Source organism: Lepisosteus platostomus, chromosome 8 (assembly GCF_059453375.1).
Source record: "Lepisosteus platostomus isolate fLepPlt1 chromosome 8, fLepPlt1.hap1, whole genome shotgun sequence".
In the NCBI taxonomy this organism is placed as follows: Eukaryota; Metazoa; Chordata; class Actinopteri; order Semionotiformes; family Lepisosteidae; genus Lepisosteus; species Lepisosteus platostomus.
In genome coordinates, this window is record NC_142618.1 from 22,171,340 (window position 1) to 22,198,639 (window position 27,300).

At 36.6% G+C, this 27,300-nt stretch overlaps 1 protein-coding gene across 2 annotated transcripts in view; it reads left to right on the top strand.

Annotated features, from left to right (window-relative positions):
* The window catches only part of ccny (cyclin Y), a 79,278-nt gene that overhangs the window by 26,058 nt on the left and 25,920 nt on the right, over positions 1-27,300 (top strand). The window contains exons 2-4 of one of the 2 annotated variants that reach the window (XM_088642922.1): positions 19,371-19,445; positions 21,345-21,365; positions 25,298-25,332. In XM_088642922.1, the coding sequence (XP_088499048.1) occupies positions 19,371-19,445; positions 21,345-21,365; positions 25,298-25,332 (131 nt within the window). The remainder of the gene's footprint in view (positions 1-19,370; positions 19,446-21,344; positions 21,366-25,297; positions 25,333-27,300) is intronic. The other variant, XM_088642923.1, reaches the window with a different exon arrangement.

The following is a 27,300-nucleotide window of genomic DNA, read 5'->3' on the forward strand; positions in this document are numbered from 1 at the left end:
AATCGCATAACTATAGATCTGATGGAGTGAGAGGTTATGCTATATTTTATGTTCTTTATGTATCCCTGTTATTTGATTTCTTGGCCTTTATCCTAATTCCTATGCTATGTTTTTGTTCCTGAATAAATGCTATAATTATTTGCTGAATGGTAGTAACTGGGTATTCTGTCAGACTTAGCCTCCAGACAAAGCCTCACAAAGTGGCAGAGCTGTGTGGCAGGGAAGAAAATGACTGTCTTCAAATGCCATGCTGCCTATTAGCGAAATGCACATGGCACTTAAAGGCCACGTTGAGAGTCGATCAAAGAATAAATTGAATTATAGATTCAGTTTAGTTTTCCACTTTACTGTGTTATTTGTAATTTTTACATTTGCGGGTATGTTTTGTGATTTAGATTATCTGTGAGTACAGTATCATGTTTCATTCAGTTGCACTCCCCAATGAAAACTAATTTCTCTTAACAAAGTGTTATGTAAATGCAAACATGCTAGCACCTGGTTATCAAGTTCAAAGTCAGGGCAAAGCATTATTTGTGCTGCAAGGGGATTTGGGACCCATCCTTTGCACATTGTTTCACCACTAGTGGTCATGACAGTGGTCAGCACTGCCTTTGAGCTGTGAGCTCATGACATTTCGCAAAGGGATTTTGATGGTGATGCAAAGGAGAGTACAAAAGTGGCCCATCTGGCTTGTTTGGTTCCTAAAAGTGACAGTACATGGTCTGAACATCTCTTCCAGCCCAATCTTGATAGAATGTGTCGGTTTTCAGAACTTGTCTGGGGAACTTGTTCCATATTCTTTCAGCCCTTTGTGTACATAAATGCATCCTATTCTCAGTTTAAAGGCAACTCCCTATAGTTTCCACTTGTGACGCCTAATTTGTGTTTCAGGTGCATAGTGATGTCAGTGCTTTACAGGATTTTGAGTCTTGAATGAAGTGGTGTTAGTGGACCAGTCAATGGCAGTCTTCCCTCTGGACCACACATTTCAAACTCCAAGTGTGCTGACCAGCTACAGTGTGTTGTTGGAGGTGCTGTCCATCAGATGATACATTATCCTGAGGTCTAGACTGCTTGACAGTAAATACCAAAAGGGGCTGTGGGTGATAACCCTGGTGTCATAGCTAAATTTGCATAAGCTGGCCCACCTAGAAGTACCCATTAATTCAATTGGTGATGCAACATCTCCACTTGATTTGCTGTGTTTTTGATCGAAATAGCAATCACCATTACAGTATCACTGCAGTACTGTTAGTACCACTGAAATACGTTTGCTCCATGCTGTTACTCCTCAGTCCTGAGCTCTCTAATGTCTGTTGGAGGTGCTTCTTGCTTTGCTTTTAGAATACTGCAGCTCAGTTTCCTTGATAGATAAGTATTCAGAAGGCTGACCCTTTTATGTTTGCTGATAAAACTTCATGTTTTGTGCAAACAAAATGTTATACTCCAAATTATCATAAGAACGTTTAAATCTTTAATTGTACCATTTCATTACAATACTGTAATTCATGTCTTTGGGTATACTGCTAAATAGATTTTGTTTTCTTGATGTGGTCTTTGAAATTACATAATGTAACTTCATTGGCTCCAAAAGCTGGAAATCTGTATGTTGGTTAACCTACTGTGCCACCTTACCCTGGCACTTGTTAACATTGTTTGACAGAGAAATCCTTAGTTCCCATTACTAAACCGCTCCTGATCACTGGCCATGTCAGATACATGTTCAGGTGGGTAGCTGCGTCAGCATGCGTAGGCTGCAAAGGAACAAGTAATAGGTTTATTCCATGCTGGAAAAAAAGAAGAAAGAGAACACAACGTTTTGGACGTGGAGCTTTCTTCAGGTGTGAGAGAGACAGGGCCAGATACATTATGTCAATATCAGAATATTTCAATATCAAAATCCACTCCAAATTCAAATAAGCAACAGCTGCTGTGGTGATTGTGTTGGGACTGAAGATGCTGAACACAATTTTCCCTTCACTTTTTATTGCTTTCTTTAAATTATTTAATATCCGTGAGTAAATCAAAACGTCCCATCAGTGAAAAGCCATATCCCAGCCAATCCCCATTAAAGGATTACAGGCACTGTACAGTGAGCATGTTTTCATTTGCTGCTTGCTATATTGTGTTTTTATTTTCCACCCAATTTAGAATTCAGTCCTGGAATTTGAACTCTGTTACTAAGAGCGAGCCACAGAATGTGAGGACTCCCGAGTGTCTTTTGACAACAACATCTTGCCAGCTGATTCCTCCTTTCATGCTTACGTTGCCTAGTTACTGAATCCAGGAAAATGGGGCTCAGCTGGGATGGCAGTGTCTGTTTAGCTTCTGCCTTTCCACATGAACACAGAGGCCAGCACTTTTAGAATTGGGTCTGGATCACACCCAGTGGACCATGTGGTGAAGAGTTCTCCCTAGGTGAGCTTCTGAGGACCCCGGGTGGTGAAAAATCTGCCCTTTTCAAAGCAACTGTGCCATTTAAATTCTTCAAATGTTGGCTGTCATGCACCACTAGTGCGGTGTCAATTTTTTAACAGAAGGACAGAGAGGGGAACAAAATATAAAAACAACTGATTTTAGTAGTCAGACGGGCTACTAGAGAGTCATCCTGAGATGCAAAAAGCATATCCAGTCATTTTTTTTATATTTGTGAGATGCTTTTTATATTTTAAAAAGTAACTCTCTGCACGGTACAATATGATTTAAAAATAAACAATTCAACCGAAATCAGACTGCACATTGTTCTACAGAGAGCTACGGTAAACAATGAAATTTAATATTGCATAGAAAAGAGGCAGAATTAATGCAAATTGTTAAAACCACTTAGAACCACATCATCTCTCTGCAGACATCACTATTTAACTCTAAACAGCATTTTGTCAGGAATTAATTCAATAACTTGTATAACTTGATTCTCATTGAAATTTCTTTTATCTCATATTTTTTAATAAGAACATAGGAATGATTGCAAATAAAAGGAGAGTATTTGCCACATCTAGCTTGTTTGGTTTTAGTTGCTAATTGATCAGAGAATCCAGCCCTTTTATAAAAGAAGAGTATTAACCATGGGAATATGGCTGTGTAGTTTGTTGCAGATGTCCACAACCCTCTGTATAGTAGAATACTACTCCATAAATAAATAAACAAGTAAACATTGTTGAATTATATTCAGATGTGACAAAATCAAAGAGAATATTGAATTATATGGCTTGTAATATATAAAATCTTTGACACCTTTGAAAGAAGTAAGTTATTCTTTCATTTGATATTAGCTTAATTAAATCAGACATTCTGGCTGAGGTCCAAAGTCAGATGAATTAATCATTCTGTGGCATTTGAAAAACTGAAAAAAAAATGATACACAGTACATTAACAGTCCACGCAAATATCTGCCTTTATAAATGTTCTTTTCAGTTTATTGATACAATTGAAGAAAACTGATTTTTTTAACTTGGTATGGTGCAGTGACACTTCAAAAACATTGCTGGCTAGCTTGTTCCACACTCTTACACCACTTTCTGTAAAAGAGGCACTTCTTTACATAAAGTCAGTGCCCTTCTTTCAAGAAATTATTTGATGTAAGTTTCTGAGGTATTAGGTTGTATGTAGGCTGAGTATACTTTCTAGAGTGCTCAGCATGGTAACTTAGGTTGTCTTTTTTTTTGCTTTTACTTCATTTGTGATCAGGACTAAAAATAAAATGACTTCCTTCAGTCAGCATGTACTGTAAATTGTAAAAAAAGAGATGGCAGTTGGATCATGGTTTTTTTTTCCCTAGAGGATAAATAGTTTGACCATTTTTCTTTTTCCTTCTTTGGACTTCAGATATCTTAAACAAAGAACTGCTTTTGACCTTGGGCTATGCTTTGAAATTGTAGCCCAACTGTCCTAAAACAAATTAACAGGTGTACGTAGTGCTTGTGAGGAATTTATGCATTTTCATTTAAGTTTAGTCCTTATCATCTGTCACTGCTCCAATAATGAGGCTTGGCTGATACGTTTTCATCACATTTTGTGTAAAGTTGATTAGAGGACTTTGACATTTTGACTAAGATAGGATATGTTACTGAAGACGGAGCAGTGTAAAAATGTAATTTAATAGGTGCCTGAATTCTGTCATCTCCCAGACCCCACAGTGCATGGTTTTAATTTTATTTTGTCCATGCCTGTTTATAAGACTTAAATGAGGAAAAGATTTGGGGTGCTTTTTATTGAAGCAATTTAGATCCAGACAACAAGCATTTAGGTGGTATGGCAAACATCTGCTAGTGATACAGATCGATGTGTTTGTCTATGAAATGTGAAAGATGGTATAATCTGTATGGTGGAAATTATTTATGGAATTCGTGGATTTTTCACACATACTGGAGATATAATCTGTGAAAGAAATATAAACTCACCCTTGAAAAGCTCTCTCCTCAAGTGCTTGGTAGTTTTGTTTGCTGGAGATATTTTATGGTGCCTGGTTGTTTCGTAGTCATGACACAATAGACTGCTTTTTTGCACTGTTTTCTTGTTAGATACCACACAAAAGAACCCTTGATTTATTTGAAAAGTGACCGCACAACAGAAAAGCAGCGGAAAATAAATCTAAAGGCATTAACCTCTGAGTGATAAAGGGTGTTTGTTTTGTTGATTTAATGAAAATAGTGGTTTCACACAGCATGTCTAGTGAGGGAATAGAAAAGTTCACATCACTAAGTAGAGGAGTTACAAGCAGTAATCTCTGCTTTTGAGATTCCCAGCTTCAACAGAATGAAATTTATTATTTAGTTATGGACAGCTAAATTGGACCACTGAGAATCCTGTAGTTATCTACATCAATCTGTAGTTATTCTTTATCTACAAATAAAGAAATTGTTACACAAAGTTTCTCACTCAGAGGCATAGGAAAAAACATTAATATTGTAAGTCTGATTCAGGGTAGTGCCTGGATGTGTCTCAGTTATGTGTTTTATAAGTTTGAATTTTAGGAGATTTTCTGTAAGTAAAATAGAACAAATGGTTACTCCAATTTTGGCAAGGTCATTCTCTTCTTATTTTGCAGTTAAAAATGTGCCTTTCCATTAAGAAGAATATTAAGATTAAACTTAATCTGAAAACAAACTACTTACATCCAGCAGGAGAATAATTTGTTAGGCTGTTAGTGGACCTATTACAAAAACAGGTTTTCTGAAGTAAAGTCACAGTAACTTCACTGTGCTTTAACTTTCAGTATGTGGGAAGAAGGCTCTGAAAGTACTCCTTATGATTGATGTAACATACTGTTTCAGTGGGCTGGCCCTATAAAAATGAATGTATATGTCCTTACAATTGGTAAGAATCGTCAACTGTTTATATGGAAGACAAATATAAATGTTTTAATAGCATTGGGTAAGGTATCTGTAACTTTAGTAAAATGAAAGGCTAGATATATAACTGCAAGATTGTGAGATTTATTTTATTGATGTCTGCATTAAAATAAATAATGTGCTACCTTCCACAAACCAATTTAAACTTAAACTTTGAAGAACTGGGATGAAAAAAGTATCACTTATATTAACTATAGCTTTTTCAACACAATAATATAGTTTTAATTACATTTTAAAATGCTGATACTGTACTTTTCTGTAAGAAAAGAAATCATCATCACTCTTCTATTTCCTGTGAGGGTGAATGCTTTTTCTTTTCAGCAGATTGTGATTAGAATTAGATCTCATACTGTACTACGATAAATATGTCAAACAAAAAGGCACACAAACACAAATTCAGTTTCTGTACAAGAAACCTCCTTGATTGGGTTTGGATACAGACAAGTACTAAAGCTCTTTTGTTCTATCAGCCCTGTTGAATATGGGATCACGAACACAATTTGATTCAAGGAAAGAGTTCTAGGTACTGAAGGTGTCCTGTGTAGTAAAAGTCCACATTGAATACAGTAATTCTTCAAGTAACTTGTCTTGTCTGTAATTGATGAACTATAGTCTTTTATGATTTATCTCTTCAAAGTGCTATAGAAACCCTCCCTTTCAGTTGTGCCATTGGTATCATTTCAATGGATAGTTGACAGACATTTCAGATACAGTCATGCATATTGTGTTAGATCCTGTAATGTGTTATTGCTTTCGACAAACCCTGCTTTGTTTCTCTTTGGTTATCTTGTGCTTATGAGATATTGAATACAACCGTAAAATAGGAATGCAAAAATAGCTGCAACATTCTTGGAAGGTGGTTTTGTGTGTTTGATATAAAAACATTAGGCCGCTTTCCTCATTTCACCACATATTGTGGTAAATTGGTTCAGGTTTTAAAGGCACTAATTCCTCAGCTTTCATCTCTTTTTTTAAATACTTTTGAAATTGCAATAGTGACTATTTTAGTAAAATTTGTATCTGAATGAAATACCTGGTGTAGTCCAGGCTGTTTGTGGTTCCCTCTTGACTTTGACTAAGTGATGTTGCAGATTTATTCTTGCATATCAACTGTAGAATAAAGTGTTCTTCAAAATGAGGAACATGGAGAAATGATTGTAGCTCCTATGCAGCTCTCTGTTAGGGTTGATCAATAAGGTTAATAACATTGTTAAGAATTATAAATTCTAAAACCTTGGTTTTGGTCTGTCATATACAACTTCCAAAATAAATCCAAGTTTCCCATTTCACTAAAACCACTTATAAAATTACAGATTGATAAATAAACTGGTTGTTTTGACTGTTGTGTTTTAAGATTAAGTTTTAAAGCTATGTCTGAGTAGTGCTTTTGGCACTGCTGTTAACCTTTATTTACAAGAAGATTAGTTGGACCACCTGTAGTCTTTTCATGCCTTGGCTATCGTCTGTCTTACCTGTCATGAGTCACTTTTGAAGGCATCAGGTGACAAAGAGCTTTCCATCTTCTAAGTTTGCATTGGGAGAAAAAGCAGGATAGACTTATCCCTGTCATCCTGGATTGAACTGTGGAATGATAGCATTAATGTGTGCCTACTGTCATAGGAAATAGGATTTATAGTCTTTATCCACACAGATGGGCTGCATTAAGTTGATTACACCCTGTCGGGATTGGCTTTTGTTGTCAGGTTAGATTTTTAGCTTTATTGGTTAGTGGTGGACAGACAAAATTTAAGGACATGACCAAGACGAAAATTAATGACCTCCACTAGACCGTTTTTTTTGCATAAAAGATTTGCATAAAAAACTAAAACTTTCATTAGGAAGATCGATCACAGATTCAGTCCCATGGCTATACTGAGCTCAGCTTCCCCATTCCAGAAAGGAACAATTTACTGGAGTCAACCTACCCTACATGTTTTTTGGGAAGTTGGAGGAACCCATGCCTGACGCATTCCATCCTATATCAGTCCTACCCAACACATTTACTGGAAACAAATCTTGGAGTTTCAAATGCTGAACAAGGCTTTTTAAGCAAGTGGTTCCTTTTCTCCTCTGTGGCTTGTTAGTTCACAATTTCAGATTAGATACCCTTTAAAAACCACAGGCATGCTGTGGAGTGTTAAATGTGCAGTGCACATGAAAAACCACCCATCTGAAATTGCAGAGTGTGAATCAGAGTTTTTTTCTTGAGATTAGCACTTTACTTCCAAAGCCTTTCTGCTGTGGTGTGCCAAAACCCATTGTTTTCTAGGCGGCTAAATGGATAACCTTTGCAGTGGGAGTGTAGTTGTTTGTGAAGGGAAGGTCATTATTCCAGGCCTTATCCTATTTCACCTGCTCCTCAGCTGTTTCCTGACATACGTCATGCTGCTGTATGGAAACCCAAGAGCAAAACATTTTACTTCTTAGATGGTCACAGATAAATGCAGTTTTTTTGCTTGTAAGTACAATAAGGACATTTTTCACTCCTAAACTCCTTCTTTTTTAGGAGTTTTAGGCTTAAACTTCTGCTGCAGTTATTTTTTGAAATACTAGGCTAGCCATAATTTTATTGCAGAATTCTAATTTTTTTTTTTTACATCTACATATGTAAGTTATATTCATTCCCAGCAGTTGCTTAGCTATAATAAAATGTGGCTTACATACCTTAGTAACATCTCCTACTTTCTTATATAACTTTCTTGAGTCTTTCGCTTTGAAACTATAGAATATTAGGAAAACACAGAAAAATACACATTGTAGGTGTTCTGTAGGTCTGTCAAGAGGAACCTACTACAATCAATGTGGAACGCTGGGTTCTGAAGCACTGCTTTCATAAACCGGAAGGTAATGGGTTCAAATCCCAGGTGACACATTGCTGTTTTATATTGCCCTTGAATAAAGTACTTCACCCACTTCTACCATATAAAATACAAAAATTGCTATAGCTAGAGTTTCATTTTCCCTTTGAAGTGTTAATGAAGTGTATACTTTAAATAACTTGTGATGGATACTTTAGGCTCCAAATAGCTACAAATCTAACATCTCTGGAACGAAGAGCTTTTTGTTTTTCGGTTTTGTTGTAATCAGTTTTCTTTCAGAAATCAATTACATATTGACTACATGAAGGACATTCTTTGTTTTACATGTGGCAGGCAATAGTTTAGATTGCCATGGCTAATAGAAAGAAAAGCCTATTTTTCTTTAATAATAATAATAATAATTGCTTACACTTATATAGCGCTTTTCTGGACACTCCACTCAAAGCGCTTTACAGGTAATGGGGACTCCCCTCCACCACCACCAATGTGCAGCACCCACCTGGATGATGCGACGGCAGCCATAGTGCGCCAGAACGCTCACCAAACATCAGCTATCAGTGGGGAGGAGAGCAGAGTAATGTAGCCAATTCATAGAAGGGGATTATTAGGAGGCCATGATTGGTAAGGGCCAATTGGAAATTTGGCCAGGACACCGGGGTTACACCCCTACTCTTTTCGAGAAGCGCCCTGGGATTTTTAAGTCAGGACCTCGGTTTTACGTCTCATCCGAAGGACGGCGCCTGTTTACAGTATAGTGTCCCCATCACTATACTGGGGCATTAGGACCCACATGGACTGCAGGGTGAGCGCCCCCTGCTGGCCCCACTAACACCTCTTCCAGCAGCAACCTTAGTTTTTCCCAGGAGGTCTCCCATCCAGGTACTGACCAGGCTCACACCTGCTTAGCTTCAGTGGGTTGCCAGTTGTGAGTTGCAGGGTGATATGGCTGCTGGCTAAATTTAAAAGCACCTTCACTTCACTGTCTGTAACATTAGATGTGTCGGATATGAAGTGTGATATGAAGTGTCGTATTCTCATTTCGTGGGAGGAAAAGCTTTGTTAAAAAAACAATCTGAAGGAAAATATACTGTTCCTAAAATAATCAGGGTTTTCAGACAGATTACAATGAATGACTATGAGGTTTGTAAAACCTATCAAAAATTGCTCATTTAGTTCATTTAGTTCAAGTAAGAATGGCAGACAGTTTTTTATTTTACATATTTAGTTTGCTCCCATCTTCCAAAGACATGCTGTGTGTTTGTGTTCATGGATTGGAGTCCCATCAGGGGTATAGTAATCCCAGGGTGCCATGATCAGAACAAATCATGGGATTTTTAAGGAGGGGTAGATGGAGATAAAGTTAAGTTATTTTTTTGTAATTTGGCAGTCTAAATCTGCTTCAAATGAAAGATGGAGGGCAAAAAAAAAACTGTCTGGAGATTTGGTAATGAAAATAGGATGAATATCTGTAGACTACTCTAGGTGTGACTCAAATAGTTATATCATTTCTTTCTTGGTTTTTCTGAAAAAAGCCTTCATAACCCAAAATCAACAAACATCTAACAACCAAATGACCATGATGGACTGGAAAACTCCTCTGATTTGCAACAGCTCAGTCTCCAATAATTTCATTTATCCAGATCTATAGAATGTATGAAATAAATGAAACATTTGTTTCATTTATTTAACATTGCATCTTACTAAATGTTTCAGAACTACAAGACAATGTTCTACTACATCGTTGCAATCAGAAACTGTCCTAGTGTTACAGTATAGCAGCACAATGATTCTTTCAGTTTTACATCCTCTCTAGTGCAGTTTTCAGGAGAATGTAAAAAGTCAAGACGAGGACATAAGATTTTAATTTATTGTATATTTGGATCCCCAAATATTAAATGTCACTGCTCAGTTTTAACTCTGTTTAAATGTTAGGCCTAGGGCGTTCAGTGATCGGTGACTGTTTGTAACCTCAGCATTGTTTGCCTGTTGCCAACCTCTTGTGACGTCACCAGCCCTTGTTTTGATTCCCTTTCTGCGCCTAAAGGTTTCTTTGAAATTCTTTCAATTCTGGAGGAATTATTACCTCTCATCTAGATGAAAATAAAATAATACATTTGAGCAGATGCTCAGACCTGAGATAAACCAAGCCCCAGTCCACTTTTCAGCTACACCAACTCCTATTTCAGGAGTTTTTAGCCAACGCTGAAAAGATAACATGAATCATCTACATTTGCTTTGATATTATTCCACATCTTATATGTAATATTGGGAATTGTGCTTTTTAGGTGATTAGTATTTTTCTTGTACCATTGGATATGTTTTATAATTGTAAAACAGTTAATTCTGAAGATTGTGAAAGAAAAATGTCTGTAGTGCAAGTTTCTAGCTTTGCATTTTTCTGCTGTTTTTCACCAGGTAAAATCTTAAAAGTAAAATAAAAAGTATTACAAAACATATATCCGCTCTAAAAGTTTGTGCACTGTTACATAATGATAGAAAGCTACTTTCAAGAGACTGTTCTTTAAAGAGTAATTTAACACTTTCTCTTCTGAATTGATATCCCAAGCTTTAGCCTACCATAAATAACATTTTGCTGTATTGTGTAATAAAGTGTTGTTTAATCTGGATCGTATGGATTTTGGTTTGCACATTAAAAAAGTACATACAGTAAAAGATTTGCAACCCCTTTATTTTGCTGAACTTGTGAAAAAAGGGAATTAGTTGATGTATTTTTGTGTATTTAATCAGAGGGAACTGACTGCCAGATCAATATCATTCTTTGGCAAGTCTCTCAGGGCAATGTGTCACATCTGTCTTTATAAAATAGATTTTATATTTCATACCTCCCTTCCTAAGGCTTATATAGTAAAACCAGTAAATGTGCAAGACAGTCCCTTCCTGCGCATGAAGCATCTGTTCTGTATTTGAAATTTATAGGCCACCTTTTATTTCATGGAGTAACGCCTTTGGATCTGCATTCTGTAAAAATGTAACATGCATTTATTTAAAAAAAATGTAAACATTACTGTAAACTTCAACAGAATGGTTCGACATTTGCTACAGATGCGGAAAAGTTGTAAACGTGGTATCAGAGGAAGTTGATCTTTAGACCGATAGCTCACCTGGCTGGGGAAATCTGTTATTTAGTTAAGGCCTGATCTGCAGGCCTGAATCATCTTTGACAACTACCAGACATCCCCAGGAGGAAACAACAAATTGCCTTATGTTGCATGGATAGGTGAACTTTATTTGGGAAACAAGTACCTTTATTTATCATCAACTGCTGTTGCAAAGGCGCATTTAGCATGAAGGTGCTATTCTCTTTGGTGGGGCTACTGATATAGTTCCTCATTCAGAGTAGACTGGAGAGCTACGTAAGGACATAGAACATCTCCAGACTGCTTGAGGTACAATGTGCGAAGGAAAAGTGTACTGTAAACAAAACATGGTATCAGTTTCTGATATTCTGTTTTTTGCATATTATGATAAAAAATGTCTTGAGTATAAGAATCCGAGGCTACAAAAAGAAAGGAGGCCATTCGGCTCCTCTTCTTGTTTCAGGATGCTAGTAGTTAACTGATCTGAGGATCTGATCCAGTCACTTCTTGAAAGAGGTCCAGATAATATCTTTGACAATGTGGTTGGATTGTTCTTGTTCCACACTGCCAAGGTTCTTTAGTGATGGTGACACTCCTAAAACCACAATTTCTCTAGTGGTATCATATTGTCAGTAGAGGTGTTGTTGTTTTGAGAACTGGTAGAAATCAAATCTTGCAAAACCTTGTCACTGTTTATATTCAACTACTTAAATTATTTGAGCAGAAAAAAATCTCACCGTTGCTTTAGTTTTTGTTTACACTGGTGCGTCCATCGGTCCGTCCACACATGGTTATTGGTCTTACATGGGACAGAAACATGCCTTTCTGTTTTCATTGTGGGAATTGAGAATAAATGAATTTTTTCCAGATTCTGATTTCTGCTTTCTGGCTCGTGATCACCAGTGCAGTGTTTTTTTTTTGTGATTCAGAATGTGAAATCGAGATCAGGTAGTGCACGCGAAATTGGGGAAAGTGGTAGTTTTAGCTGATGTAATCTTGCCAATTTATGTAGGCTTTGACAAACGGCAGCAGATGGTAGCTACATGCCTATAAAAAGTAATTTCTTCTGGTAAAGCAGAGTTTAACCCCAGAACCTTTATTCTATTATACAAAAGACTTTTTCTTTGAAGCGGAGGCAGAAAGGCAGAGCTGTAATGGCTACTTTGGGTTGTATGTCATTTAAACAGTATGACCTTTTCGCTGAAGATTGAAAGCTGACCCTGAATTTGAGTGATGGAACCAAACGAACTATATGGGCTGAACGAGCTTCTCTCGTGTGGGAACTTTCCTATGTTCTTATAGTACTGCAACCATTGCACCATTGAGTCAGATATCGAAGGGCAAGCAGTCAAGGTTATGCTCATTTAGAATTGTATTTACAAATCTTGACCTTGCACGTCCTCCAAGTTAAGTTAAATTGGGTTTGTCATGAATCGAGAGTGTTAGGTATCACTTTAGGAAGTGTCTTTTCTTGTTGTTTTTATGTTCCTTTTTAGATGGTGTCACGTGCTTGTGTCAAACGCAAAGTATGTTGTCTGCTGCTATGAATCTTTTTACACAAACTTTCTTGATGACCCTTATCGTAACTAGTGGTATGGTAGAATCCATGAAAAAGACTTGAGTTCTGAGACGTTGTTGTAGATATTCTTGCATCACCATTTAAGAAACAAGATGGAATTCAGCTTTAAAAAATGCATGTCTGGTTTGAATCGATAAACCAAGAACTTAGTCCTGGAGCCTGAAAGACAGAGGGCTGTTCCACAGTATGAATAATAGTAATTAATAATAATTGCTTACATTTATATAGCGCTTTACTGGACACTCCACTCAAAGCGCTTTACAGGTAATGGGGACTCTCCTCTGTTTGCCAGCCATCCACCATGTGAAGCTGTTTGAGGGCAGCATAGAGTAAGGCTGCCAGTGTAAGAGGAACAAAAGAACTGAGACCCTGGACAGAGGTGTAAAGGAACATTCCTTAAAACTTTAACTCCTTCATTGAATTCTTTGCAACACAGCTCTAATAAAATAGCACTGTTTTAAAAGTTGAAAAAATACATTGCTGAAGGGAGGATAGTCACAGTGGGGGATTGCAGTGCCGCTGTTGATGCTGTCAAATCGTTATTGTGCAGTGTGGCTGTCTGGTTTTATTGTGTGGAACCTTTTAGACAAACTCTGAGTTGGGGGGGGTGAAAGTTGCTTGTCCTTTTTTGATACTGTTCTGGAGAATTGAAACCAAATTTTGCTTCACAAGAAAGAAAAATGTATTTTGCGGCCTGCAACCACATTGTTATGAATGTGAAATTCTAAAAGTGAAGAGAACCAAGATCACACAGTTGTTTCTTGTAATCTAGCATTCACTATTGGATGAGAACATGCAAACTCCCCTCAGATAGTGCCCCTGGAATTGAACCCAGGATCCCAGTGCTAGGAAGCAGTAATGCTAACCACTGCGTCACCATGCCCCCCATTTTGTGATATGACAAATTGTGATTTTCCCTGCTGTTTTTATATAATTAATAATAATTAATAATAGTAATAAATCAACCCTCTAATTAAAATAAGAAAAGCTAGTGTGATTTGAACCCTGGTGGTCTGACACATAGCCTTGCAATGCTTTTATCCTTAAATCTCTATGTATAATACAGTTAACAGGTTAGTTAATAGAAGTTCAAGTAGATAGCTGCGTCAGTATGCGCAGGCTGCAAAGGAACAAGTAAAGGTTTATTCCAGCATGGAATAATTTCCTTTGCAAATTAGATAACAGTTTTGTATAAATAATTATATATCAGCCTGACTAGGTTTAAAGATTTTATCTGACTTTTAAAATGTCATAAGTGCCTTATGTTCTTTCTTTTGTTTAGCTGTTAATAAGCCTTTGTGTTGCACACTTGAACAAAGATTAAAAGTCTAAGGAAAACCTAAAACAGGATTCTTTATATTACTTTGCTTAAAATAAAAAGGTATCATCAAAACTTCTAATTGAAACCAGAATTTGGGCAAGGTTGTCAGTTTTCACTTCAGCTTTTGAAACAAGCATCTTCCTCTAATTTATTAAAGGGGGACTGCAGTCCCAGTTTCTCAGACTGGTAATTAAATCTCTGTAACAAAATAAATTCATTGACATTGTGGAAACATTTGACAAATTTCAAATTAAGCACAAAATCGTGAACTTTTTGAAAGTGCTGTAAGTCGCCATCTTGTCGCCAATCCCTGGTCTCTCCATGGGAGAGAGCGAGAGTTCCCACGAGCTGTGACGTGATGCGGCCCTTCCTGCTCACTAGTCACCATAATGGCTCATGTAATGCGCTTTATGAGTGAATAAATACAGGTTTTGCAGTAGACATTTTACTGCAGAAACGTTTCAACCTGATCTGCACGCAGAGTTAACGTAAAATGTTACTGCAAAATCTCGAAATCAAGAGCAATATTTCCATTGGATTAAAAGTGATGTATTCACAAGCCTGCTTGCTTACAATGTAATAAGGCCACTCCACGTCACTAAAGGTTTTGTTGTCTCATTCTGAATCACAGAACATGGCACTGAGCATACCTTGAAATGTTATCTATTTTGTGATGTAAATTGAAGGATTTACAAGTTACTGTGTACATTTTGCTTTTATTGTGGTTTGAAATACACTCTTCAGTGCTGATTCTTTCTCACCCCGACAAATAAAAAGTAGCATTGCAGTTCCCCTTTAAATGGTGAAATCATCAGATTTACACTTGTACTATATTCATTATCTTGCTCACAGCACGTCTATAATGGAACTCAACGCACAGTGGAAGTGCTAGTGCTAGAAAATGTCTATGATTCAGCTAAAATAAAACTTTTCCTAAATGAGGTGCACTTTCCCCTGTGATGGAAAAACGGAAAGATTATTAACATTATTATTGTGTCAAAGCTTAGCAGTATTCTGAGTTTAAATCAGTGATATCTATTAACTTATTGAAAACATAAGTCTTAACAGGGACAGCTTAGGTGAAAACAGTTACAATCTGAGCTTACTCGGAACAGAGGCTTACTGCAGTTCCTATTTGTTAGTTGGTGTAGAGAATACTGTTTAAGTTGATGCAGGAACAGGGCTTTAAATATCCTAATGGCAACCAAAAAAATCACTAGACAGAAGAATGTAAATTAATTACTTTATCACATCCAGTAATACAAAAGAGAATACTTCAGGAAGAAATAACCAAAAGTTTGGAAAAATATGTTGTCTGTAATAACTCAAGTTGATTATCACAATATGCACACAGCTCAGAAAAAAAATGGGTCTATGTGTTTGTTAGTGAAAATGAGATTTTTTTTCTCAAGAGACATTCCTGGTAAAGGAATAAAAATGTCTATGAAGTTTTGGGGAATATTTTGAGTCAGGATTTTTTATGATGTTTATAAAGTGGTAAACAGTTGTTTTATATAATTGACAATAAAGAATCCACGTACAGTTGACAGTAAAGTTTTTTATATTTTTTACTTTTATATTGAAAATTGTAATTGCATTTTTTTCAAGTATAATGCTTTACTATTGTGCCTATTTCAGTTTTGGGTACAAGAGGGTACATAAGTTGATATTGTCATGTACTGTATATTTTTATTTTTTTTAGTGAAGAACAGCAATGCAGTCTGAGCTCTACCTTCATGAGATCACGTTTGCTTGATCTTCCATGATTTTTCTCCTGTTTTGGTTCCCTGAAGCAAAGAAAATATGAACCCCTTCCTCTCCCCAAGAAACCCAATAACCATGTGTGGACGGACCGATGGACGCACCAGTGTAAACAAAAACTAAAGCAATCCCCGTTTAAGCAGTACTGCACACAGTTCATGCTGTACTTGGTTTTGCATGAATAGCAGTAGAGTGGGAAGTTTACCCTGGAATGTAGAGAGAAAGTAAAAACAGAAATATTTATGCAGTTAATTCCTCATCAAGTTAGGAATGATCAGGTTTTCAGTCTGGAACTGCTTTTCTTCAAGGAAATGGGAACATTTGCCACACAAGCACTAAAATATATTTTGTGTGCCCCCCACAAAAAAGTTTCAGTGCTGCCCCTGATTTCCTTTTGTATTTTGTTAATAGGTACCATTTCCTTGTGCACAGAGTCAGTGTCATGAAGTGTGGTTTGGAAGGTTTTAAGAACATTCCCTTTAATATCCCTTTGCTATAATATAAATATCTGGTTTCAGTTTTTCCTCATTGAAGAGACCAGGTTAGGTGTTGGATGCTTTAATATGATATTACTAGAGTGAACTGCATTTCTCTGAGAAAAATAAAATAAGGATGGGCAAAAAAACAGTAGGACCAATAAAAAGATTAAAATACAACAGTGGACAATATGAATCATCTTGGGGAAAAAAGTATTAGTTGATGAGAAAACTTTTTTTTTCCACAACCTCTGAATGGTCTTAGCAGCTCTGTAATATGCTGATTCTTCGCACCCATGTCATGAGATTCCTCACACGCACAGATGCTCCCATACACTGTAAATGGAAAGGATATCTTTACTGATGACTAGACTCCCTGCTGTGCTTGTTAGAAAGACTTGCAAATTAAGAGAAATATTTTTTTTCTGTAGTGTAATAAAGGCACTTCTTATGAGGCAGCTGTTCCTCTTGAAATGAATTAGGAGCAGAGCAATTAAAATTCAAAATAGATGGACTCAGTTCCTTTCCTTTGCCTCATTTGGTAGCTGAGTAGTGTAGTAGCTCAGTCTGAAATGTTTCTCTTTATTCAAATATACAATAATAATAATTAATAATAATTGCTTACACTTATATAGCGCTTTTCTGGACACTCCACTCAAAGTGCTTTACAGGTAGTGGGGACTCCCTTCCACCACCACCAATGTGCAGCATCCACCTGGATGATGCGACGGCAGCCATAGTGTGCCAGAACGCTCACCACACATCAGCTATCAGTGGGGAGGAGAGCAGAGTAATGAAGCCAATTTATAGAGGGGGATTGTTAGGAGGCCATGATTGATAAAGGCCGATGGGGAAATTTGACCAGGATGCCGGGGTATATAATGTATAGTGTGTTGACAGACTTATTTGTGCTTTAGACAGGAAGATCTCTGTTACCAATTGATGGTAATGCCTGTATAGGTGCATGGAAAAACATAAATATAAGTTAGCTTAGAATGTTTAAAAACTTACCTGTAGACAACTTGTTGTTAAAGTAAAATGACTGCTGGTTTTGAGAGAGCACTTGAGAAACATACATTTGAACTTTTCCATTTCGTCAGAAGTTAATCGTTTTTGCTGCAAAAAGCCTTCTTCTCATAACCTGAAGTGAAGAAGAACTTTTTACAATCTTTGTGGAAGCAGAACATTTGACAAGTATCAGAATTTCAAATTGTTGACTTCTCTCTTTGCCCTTGGGTCTTATTAAATATTTCTCTCAGGATATGCAAAGAAGCATAGCTTTCTTGTCTTTGCTTCTTTTTATGTCATGCTTTCTACTGTGTTTGATTTCATTTTGTTTAGCTCCAATTACTTAAAAGCTGTACACCGTTTATGAAGCAAAACAGTCCTGTGATAGGATTACTACACAGAAAATTAGCCACCTGGTGGTTGAGTATGGAATTTACAGTTTTTATACAGCAATAACAGAGTTTCTGAATTTTCTTACTTTTAGTAATAAAGGTCCTATTATGTGAGTGAAGTTATGTGAAAGGTATTCATGAGATAGTGTATTTGTGCTGCCTTGTTAGATTCATGTGACGGACAACTATAAGAGGAACAAAAGATTGTCATTGTGAGTTGCTGGGATCCATCCGCATTCAGAAAATAAATCTGCACTTCAGTTTGTTTTACTGTGAATTGTTTCGTATATCCAGTAATCAAAAACAGAATTCTCAGCTATGATTATTTTCCGTTGGTTTGAGACAGATAAACACTTAACACTCGGTTCTTCCTTTGAGCGATTGTTATTGCCTCTATCTGGACAAGCAGGTAAAATAGTAGACAGCAAATATTGTGAATCTTTTTTTTTTCAAGCTGCCATTAAGAGCACAAGAATAGTTACAAATGAAAGGAGGCCATTAGGTCCATCTAGTGTTTAATAGTTATCTGCTTATTGATCTGAGGATCTCATCCAGATGATTTTTTGAAGAAGCCAAGAATCGGCTTCAAAACGTGACTGGGTATTTTTTTTCGTATTCCCACAAACTTTTAAGCAGACGTTCTCAGTCCCTTTATTTGGTGATGTGTGTTATGCAATGTTCCTGACTGCTTGTAGAGAATCAAATCTCAGTTGCTTTCCAGAAAACACACTAGTTATACGAGACTATTTCAAGAAATACGTTTGGCATTAACCTGGAGTGATGGTATTATACTTGGTATTAATTGTGGAGAAATGTAATGTAAATATTCCAACAGTACAGTGTACTGGAATACCAATGGTAAACTTTGTGAATTATAAATCTAATCATGTTACTTATCTTATGTATACCATTTCTTTTTCTTTTCTAACTTTTTCTAAACATTAGGCACCATCTGTTTTGGTCTAAGCCTACATAAAATTGTAATAAAGTAATATAAATTCTGTAGGCACAGTTAAAGGGATTTGTATTGGGGCCATATTACTGGGAAATGTGCTTGTGTATTTAACAAGAAAAGTCATTTGTGTAACTGCTTGATATTCATTAGGAGTAGAGTTTGAATTGGTTTATATATAGTAAATCCTCAACCTTGTCTGGGAAATATTTTAGTATATGTTTACTGAGAAGGTAAAGCAGACTATTGATAGATTCATACATGACTCCTCCAAATCATAAAACCTTCTTGTGTATGGGATTATGGAACAAGCTACCTGGCCATGTTTTTGAAGCTGAAACCCTGCTTTCTTTCAAAAAACAGCTGAATTAGGTCTTTGGATCAATTAGGTACTAACTACAAAACAACCTCTATGAGCTGAATGGCCTCCATTTGTTTGTAACCTATCTTGGGTTCTTATGTATAATTCACAATTACACTTCAGATATGTTTGATGTTGGCTTACTACAGTGCAGTGCATCTTTTTATTTTAAGATAAGCAAAAGTGTTCTCAATGTATTGTTGAGATCAGTGTGAATAATTTTAATTTGAAACTGTGTTTTTCTTTTGACAGATTTAAATATGGAATACAACCCCTCAGACCATCCTCGAGCTAGCACAATATTCCTCAGCAAGTCACAGACAGATGGTAAGTTTTCCTGGACTAACAGTGTTCAGCTGTGCTATGCGTATTAGTTTTTTTTAATGTAGAGTTGCATGTCACACTGTTTCTGCTGGTGGGAAGAAAAAATGCCTTTCCCCCCCTCTTTTGAACTGGACTTTGTTTGGTGTCTTTAACTGCACATACACTTGTGAGTATTCTCGCATAATTTTCTTTTTCCTATCTAATGCGTGTATTTGAAAGTCAATAATATAGTTGTTGAAGTAGTATAGATATTATATGAGCAGTTGGTTAAATTTTATACTCTAGTGGGTCTACTCCCGCTATTGAGAAATGTTGTAAGGCATTAAGTAAAAATACTTTGTAAGGTCTTTAATTTGCACGTGAGCAGTGATGGGCTTGTTGAATTGAATACATTTGATAACCATTCCTAAACAGTTCTATGCAGTGTATATACTATTCAAAAAATGATCATCCTCAAAATATCATGGTTTGAAGTTGGCCATTTGGTTCAGGTTATAACTGTTTTAAAAATACACACACTGATATGGCATTATCTACACATTTATATCTATAAAACATGTAAAACATCACTGCTTTATTGACATCTTTTAGTCCTGAAAATATGCTGTAATTAAGCACAGGGTAATCCGATAATACTGAAAAAAGGACTTAGTCATAGAAAAGTAATTGTTAACTTTAAAGTGCTGATAATCTACTAATTAATTGGGCAGGTGTTTTTTGTGAATATAATACAATATGGTGTTTTGTGTATAGAATTACAATATGGTATAACTCATTCCATTAACTATGAGTTATTTTGTCAGGCATTTGTTTTTATACTCTTTGTTCTTCTTCATGATAACAAGTGATGACCTATTTTTGACATTCTGGGTTCCTTCTGAAATGGATACTGAGATGCAGTATTGTAGGTCTCCAGTGTTTGACAGTGCAAATGAACATAAACATTTCTTTGAAGAGTGGCCATCTGAGCTTTTATAGGACTTATAATCACATGCATAGTAACCTGTGTTTCTGATAAAGGCTTTGCCTTCAAGCTTTTGGAAATCATTGACATCATGTGTGCCAAGAGGACAGTGTAGCAGCAACACTGAAGGCTTCAGTGACATTTTGTTTTCGCAGTTGTACACAGCTTTGGTGTTTCCTTTAAAGTTATATAAAATACTTGAGGAGTTTTAAACTTTTAACATAGTCCAGGCTTTTAGTATATCACAATTCTCTGAAAGCTGCAAACGTCTGTTGCCTCTCTTTAAACAGGTGGTTATCTGGTGGAGGTACCTACGTGGTTCTTCAGGAAAACAGTGCATCTGTTAAAAATAAATGCTTGAATTTCTTATAGGGCATTTCATCCCAGTGGATCCCTAACTTCCAGTGCCAATCTGGGTGACGTGCTACACTACAGTATATAGTAGTTCAGGTGCAGAAATGAGAAGTTATTTCAACAGTTGAATTAAAGTGGACACTTGAGGAAGGGAGAGTGTACAAGCACAAAGTGAAATTGAGAAAATTAGTTTCTAACCTCTGATCTTTCAAACAGTGCCATGGTGTCTTTAATGTCCAAGTAGTCAGGACCTCAGGTCCATGTCTCATTCTACTTCAGAAATGATTTGAAGATGTCTAGTTTATCAGGAGACAGGAGCCACACCCACTCAAAAAGGATCTCTGGAGGGCTCATTGTAGATCTTTCAGATTTTTGCATTTTAGAAAATTATTTTTTAAATGACACATTTCACGAATGTTAATAATAAATTTAAATAAATTTATTTTTATGAAATGTCAACAAATGTCAACCTGTTGAATTCAGGTTAAAACATTGTGGTGATATAAATAGTCCTAATATTTATTAACTCAATACTCTTATTGATTTTACAAGCCCAGCAGAAACAGCTTTAACTTTTTTTTCAGTTGCTGTTCCCTTCAAAAAAGGTAAGTCTTTTTCTCCGGAACATTTTTAATTTTGAGGCTGACAGTGTTTTGAGTGTAATTATGCTTACTAGCTCTTGGAAATAACCTGTGAGTGCGTACTGCTTTGTGTATTATCTGCTGTGTCTTTAATTCAGTAGTGTATTTTGTTCGTCATTGTAGATTTAATTGTGGCTTTGTAGTGTAGTAGCTTTTTGTGTTGTTCATGCAGTTGTACAGTGACCTTAGCACATTTTTTAAATTCAAGAGACCTTACTCTCTGTTGTTGAATGAAATATTTTTCACATCTATCCTTTTAGATAAGATGGAGAAGCATCTTATATAGAGAAGTGTAAAAGCATATTAAAAATTATTTTTCATTAGGATTCAGTTTTATTTTACCCAGGCCATGTGTCATTTCTCATAAGTGAAATGATATGAGATCAGTCTTTATTACAGAGTATTCCCTACCAAATACCTTACATTTACTATATTTTGGCATTCTCCTCACATACTTCTTTTGTTTATTAATTTATGTTGTGTTTTCTTGTATTTTGTCTTCAACAACATACAGTCCATTTGCAGGTACTGATATTAATGCTGTGTGGAGCCAATTCCTTCTGAACACATTAGTAAACTGTACATTCTAAACAGAAACACGTGAACCCACCAAAGTGTAATGGGGCGGTGCAGTGGTTCTGTGGCTAAGGATCTGCGCCTGTGGCTGGAAGGGTGCCGGTTCGTATCCCCCAGCCGGCAAGGGAATCCTACTCCGTTGGGCCCCTGAGCAAGGCCCTTAACCCCAGCTGCTCCACGGGCGCCGTATAAATGGCTGACCCTGCGCTCTGACCCCAAGCTTCTCTCCCTGTCTGTGTGTCTCATGGAGAGCAAGTTGGGGTATATGATAAAAAGACAAATTCCTAACACAAGAAATTGTATATGGCCAATAAAGTCATCTTACCTTATATGTGTAACAGCTCACTTGGAAGGCAGTGCTTTCCTTTGTTTCTCTTGCTCAAAGCAACACTTTTGTATGGATACACATTTCCGTTTAAGGAGGAATCATCAACTCCCACTCAGTTTTAGTATTTCTAACTGAGAAACGCTGAGAACAGAGTCCTTCGCCGGGAGTGGTGCAGTATTTATTGTCTGCCGGTAAAGGGGCCAGATAAAAGCAGCTGATGCTGCTATTTCACAAATTCAGTCAGTGGTGGGTTATATTATAGTGTGTGCCTGGCACCAGGTCTGCTCAGCCCCCTTCTTACAGAAGCACAGTAATTGGCGCAGTTTCCAGAGGATGCTCACAAACCTGCCATGATTTGAGCACCCACATCACTGATCTCGAGTGCCAGCAACCTCTGCTTGTCTCTTCTGAAAAAATTAGCATCTGAGTGGGTGGCCAACTTGTAAGCATGAGCACGGTTAAAATGCCTTATCTGTACTTCAGTGGGTACTAATATGGTTCAAAATAGACACATTAGCAGTTGATGCGAATGCAGTGGGCAGAAGGAAATAGAGAGAGGTACATTGGGGGGGGGGGTGTATTTTGAGGAGCTCTTCAGTATGGGCTTCTCCTTGTTTTCAGACTGCTTTAACTTAACTCTGTAATTTATAGAACTGAGTTTTAAAGGACGTGTCAGAAATGGTTCAGAAATAATAATTAATAAATTATTTGCATCATGTGCTTTTGACTCTGTTTCTTCAAAGTTTATTCTAAGCTCATTCAGTGTAGCAGGCACTGTAGTTAAGATTTCAAGTGTGCTAGCAAAGTTAGGACACTTTCTACATCCTTATTCTTACAGTTCCATCTTTAGACTCCTGTGGAGCTGAAAAAGTAGTGTCATATCTGTAAATAAAGAGATGGACAATAATGCAAGAGAAAACTCGTGGCGTGTTGCGTGTGGACTGTGACTACAGAGGAGCAGAGAGTTGAGCATTTCCCGTCTCACCAGCTGTCTTCATTCTCACTGTGGGCCACAATCTCACTCTCCTGGTGTGTGTTTGGCATCTCCGAGCTGCAGTGTTGATGATGGAAGGCCAGGAAATCCTGCTTTTGAAATCCACCCTCAGTCACTCACTTCCTGCGTAAATGTGAAAAGCTTTAGCATTATATTGTAGGTCCCACATTCCAGAAGAATTTATCACTCCACAACTGTCTGCCTTCTGTGTAGAAAAACAAAATAACATAATCTCAGACACTCATTATACTATGCCTGTAGGATTTTACGTTTTTTTGTTTTCTCCTGGGAAAGAAAATCTACTGCTAACAGCACAAAGCATTTTTGATGAGTGCAGCATGTTAAAGTGTGCCTTGAAGAGCACTACTAATAAGTACAGTATGGGAAAAACACAGTGGAACAATTTTAAGATCTCCTGTTTTTTTGTGTTCTTTCTGTAGTATAACTTCCTTTCTGTATGTAATGCTTGCCTTCATTATCTCTGGTCTGTCTTGTGTTCTGCACCTGACTAATCAGTCTTCAGGGGTCAGTCCCCATGTGTAGCTGTTTCCACATCAAGTGATTTTGTAAGTGTGTTCATTTGGCAGTGAGTGGAGACAATCCTGCCTGTGGCTGAAATAGATGTTGTTTCTAGGTGAATTTGATGGGTAAATGCAAATCGTGTTTTACACCCAAACAAATTTTGAAATGCTCACAACATAATGCTATAGATTTGTAGGTCACTATGTATGATCTGTGTGCATTAGCATTAGATATAAAAGCGTATGTTTATACATAATGCTAAGAACTTTAGACTTGTAAAGCAAATATGTATGACTTTCATTATTTCCTATCCAGACGTGTTTGGAGTAATGTAGACAAGTATATGGCTACAATCCATGGAAAAACTTTATCATCTGAAAGGCGTGGATTGGAAATTATTTTATGTATTGTTAATTTGGGTATTGGATTGTCACACATCTCACATGTCTACACTCATTCAATAGGAGAATGTCTTGTCACATATCCTATCAATTCTTCTCCAACATCTAGTGTGAACAAATGTCTTTGACAACACTGTGCATTATAGTTTGTGTAAAAATACATGTTCCGATATTCAGTTTTTTCTTAAGCAACAATGTATACATTAGTTTCAGTGCTTTATACTTTACTCAATTCATGAATTGCAGAATACAAGACAAAACATTATTCCCACTCATTTCCCTTGCTAGACTTTTGAAAAACACTGTGATCATAAGCACTACACAAACTACGCCTTTCTACACTATAGCCAGCCATTATTAGCAATGTATACATCACAGCTTTATTGTGTCTATTTAAAACTTTTTATTAGAAGGATGGTGAGATTCTTTTCTTAAACTGTTTTAGAAATCACAGGGTTTTGGGGACAAAATAGTTACTACTACTACTACTACTACTACAACTACTACTACTACTACTACTACTACTACTACTACTACTACTACTACTACTACTACTACTACACTTATATAGCTCTTTTCTGCACCCTCCACTTAAAGCTTTTTACAGGTAATGGGGATGCCACCCATTACCCACCTGGATGATGTGATACAAACAGAATAATTTTTCCACAGAGAACAATTGGTGACCAGGGATGGCTCTTTATTTGGCTTGAGTTAAATGCCTCAAGCAAAAATAAAAAACAATGGTATAGAAACCAATGAGTTTGCTAGCTCTGTTGATAACCCTACCATTGTCTTTGGTTTCACGTGCTGCAGTGTGCCTTGTGCACATCACTGTAATAGGAATTAGTAACTGTTGTCAGAATTAGACAAATCGAAGAAGGCCAGCTTCAGGAAATACAAAGTTTTGTCTTTCATGATTGTTTCTCCATAGATTAGCTATATTCAGCCCATTGGATGCTTCCATTTTAAGTATTGAGCTGTTCTCCTTTGCTTTTGTGGTGCATGAAACACAAAGCTAGATTTTTCTTCATTTTGTTGAGTTTCCATTTTAAAATGTTGTTTTTTTTTACAGTGAGAGAAAAACGGAAGAGCCTTTACATAAATCATGTAAGTAAATAAGAAATGTAAAATGTTCTTAATTATGAAGTGTTGTTGACTGTTAAAGAAGTCTAAATTGTATTTAAATTGCTCAGGTAACATACATGTTTTCCTCCTGTAAACCTTTTTGGTGTATCTAAGGCCTTGTTTGTAATACAGTACATTGTAAAACATTTACCACTATATACATATCATATTTTCGGGTGCTGAACCACCATCTTAATGTCAACCAACTAATTTTGTACATCATTTTTTATTTTATTTAAGTGATAATGTGTTTAGAGTGAGTTTCTGTTGAGATGAAAAGATTTTAGACAATGATATTGTTAGCTATTGCAGTGTTAAATGTACCATCATTAACAAGGATTACAACTGAAGTAAAATATGTTTTTATTTTTGTACAAAATCTAAAAATAACGGGACTTAAACACTTCTATTTTGAATCGGAAAACATTAATGAGTATTGGGAAAGGATCTAAATGTAACTACGATGTAGTTTAAAACTGTAGAAAACATGTCAGAAGTCATTGTTCTCACTTGGCATTTTTCTGACTCTGCTCATGTGAGGTCATTTTACTGACAGTCTTTAGCCCTTGTAGGAAAGTAACAAAGGTGACATGGAAAGATGGCAGGTACCTGCCTTCTGTCAAATGTCAAGTCTCTTGCCCATCAATCATGTCAAATTAAAGCTATGAAAAAGGATAGTGAATACTCATCAGCTCAGGCAAAATAAGTGAGGTGTTTTTACAGTATGTGCAGCCAGACAACTGAGACTTTAGTATTAAAAAACAACTATTTCATATATTTTATGTCACTCTTCATTCAAGTTGAATTTATTTTATTTTCATCTCAAATAAGTACTTTATTAAATTGCATTGGTGTGCAAGTTGTTGCATAAATGTTATTTTAAGATCACTTTTATTATTATGATGGAAAGATGAAGGAGTCTTTGTTTTAAGTCTGGGTTTTGTAATCAGTTAGGTGTGATTACCCATATAAAGTCCCACTTTTGAGCTTACTGAGAGTTAGGCGGACTTGAGCCAACCTTTTACAAGACTGCAAAGTGAGCCCTGGGCGTCGCAGCCTGCCTGTAAGCTTTCGGTGTCATCTCTTAGAAATGTCGCTTGTCTAGACAGTGCCAACTCTCCTGTGAGGTCTCCTGTCTTTACATCTTGGCTCACAGTGATGGCTCCTGCACCACCAAGGGGAGGGGGGTGCAGACTGGCCCACCCATTGACCCATTCATTCATTGACCTATGTTGTGACATCTAGGTGTGTAGGACATTCCCTTAACACTCAGAATGTATCTGGTTGCTCTTCTCTGTTCGGCTTCAAGAGCAGCAATAACTTTTCTATAATGTGGTGACCAAAACAGAACACAATATTCTAAATGAGGCCTAAGTAGTGTGTCATAAAATGTTAACATAACATCCCTTGTTGTAAATGCTACACTTTTAATTAGAAACCCTAATATTTTTGAAATTTTTATTAATTTGTTCACCATATTATCTAGTTGATGTAGATGATGTCAGCATAAACACTTAAGTCTATTTCATAAGCAGCCTTTTATAGCTCAGCATTTCCCATTTTCTATTTATAACTTGCTTTTAGTACGTGAAGGCAAAACATTGCAGCCATCTACATCCAGTGTCATTTGCCAGGTGTTCGCCCAGTCATGATCTAAATCTTTTTAATTACATTTGCTGCTTCTACAGTGCGCAGATCTATAGTAACTTACTTCACTTACTATACTGGAATCCTATAGGTATCAATTAGGTAGAGCAGCAGTCCTAGTACTTCCTGTGGTACTCCTTACTTGTACCTTCTGTTTTCTGTTTAATAACACTTCTCATTCCAAACACTTGTGATTCCATGAATACCTACCGCCTGCAATTTGAGACTTAACTTTATGAAAAGTATTCCGAAAAGCTAAAAACTATAGTTATAGTATGCTCTATGTATATTTGCTGCTGTTGT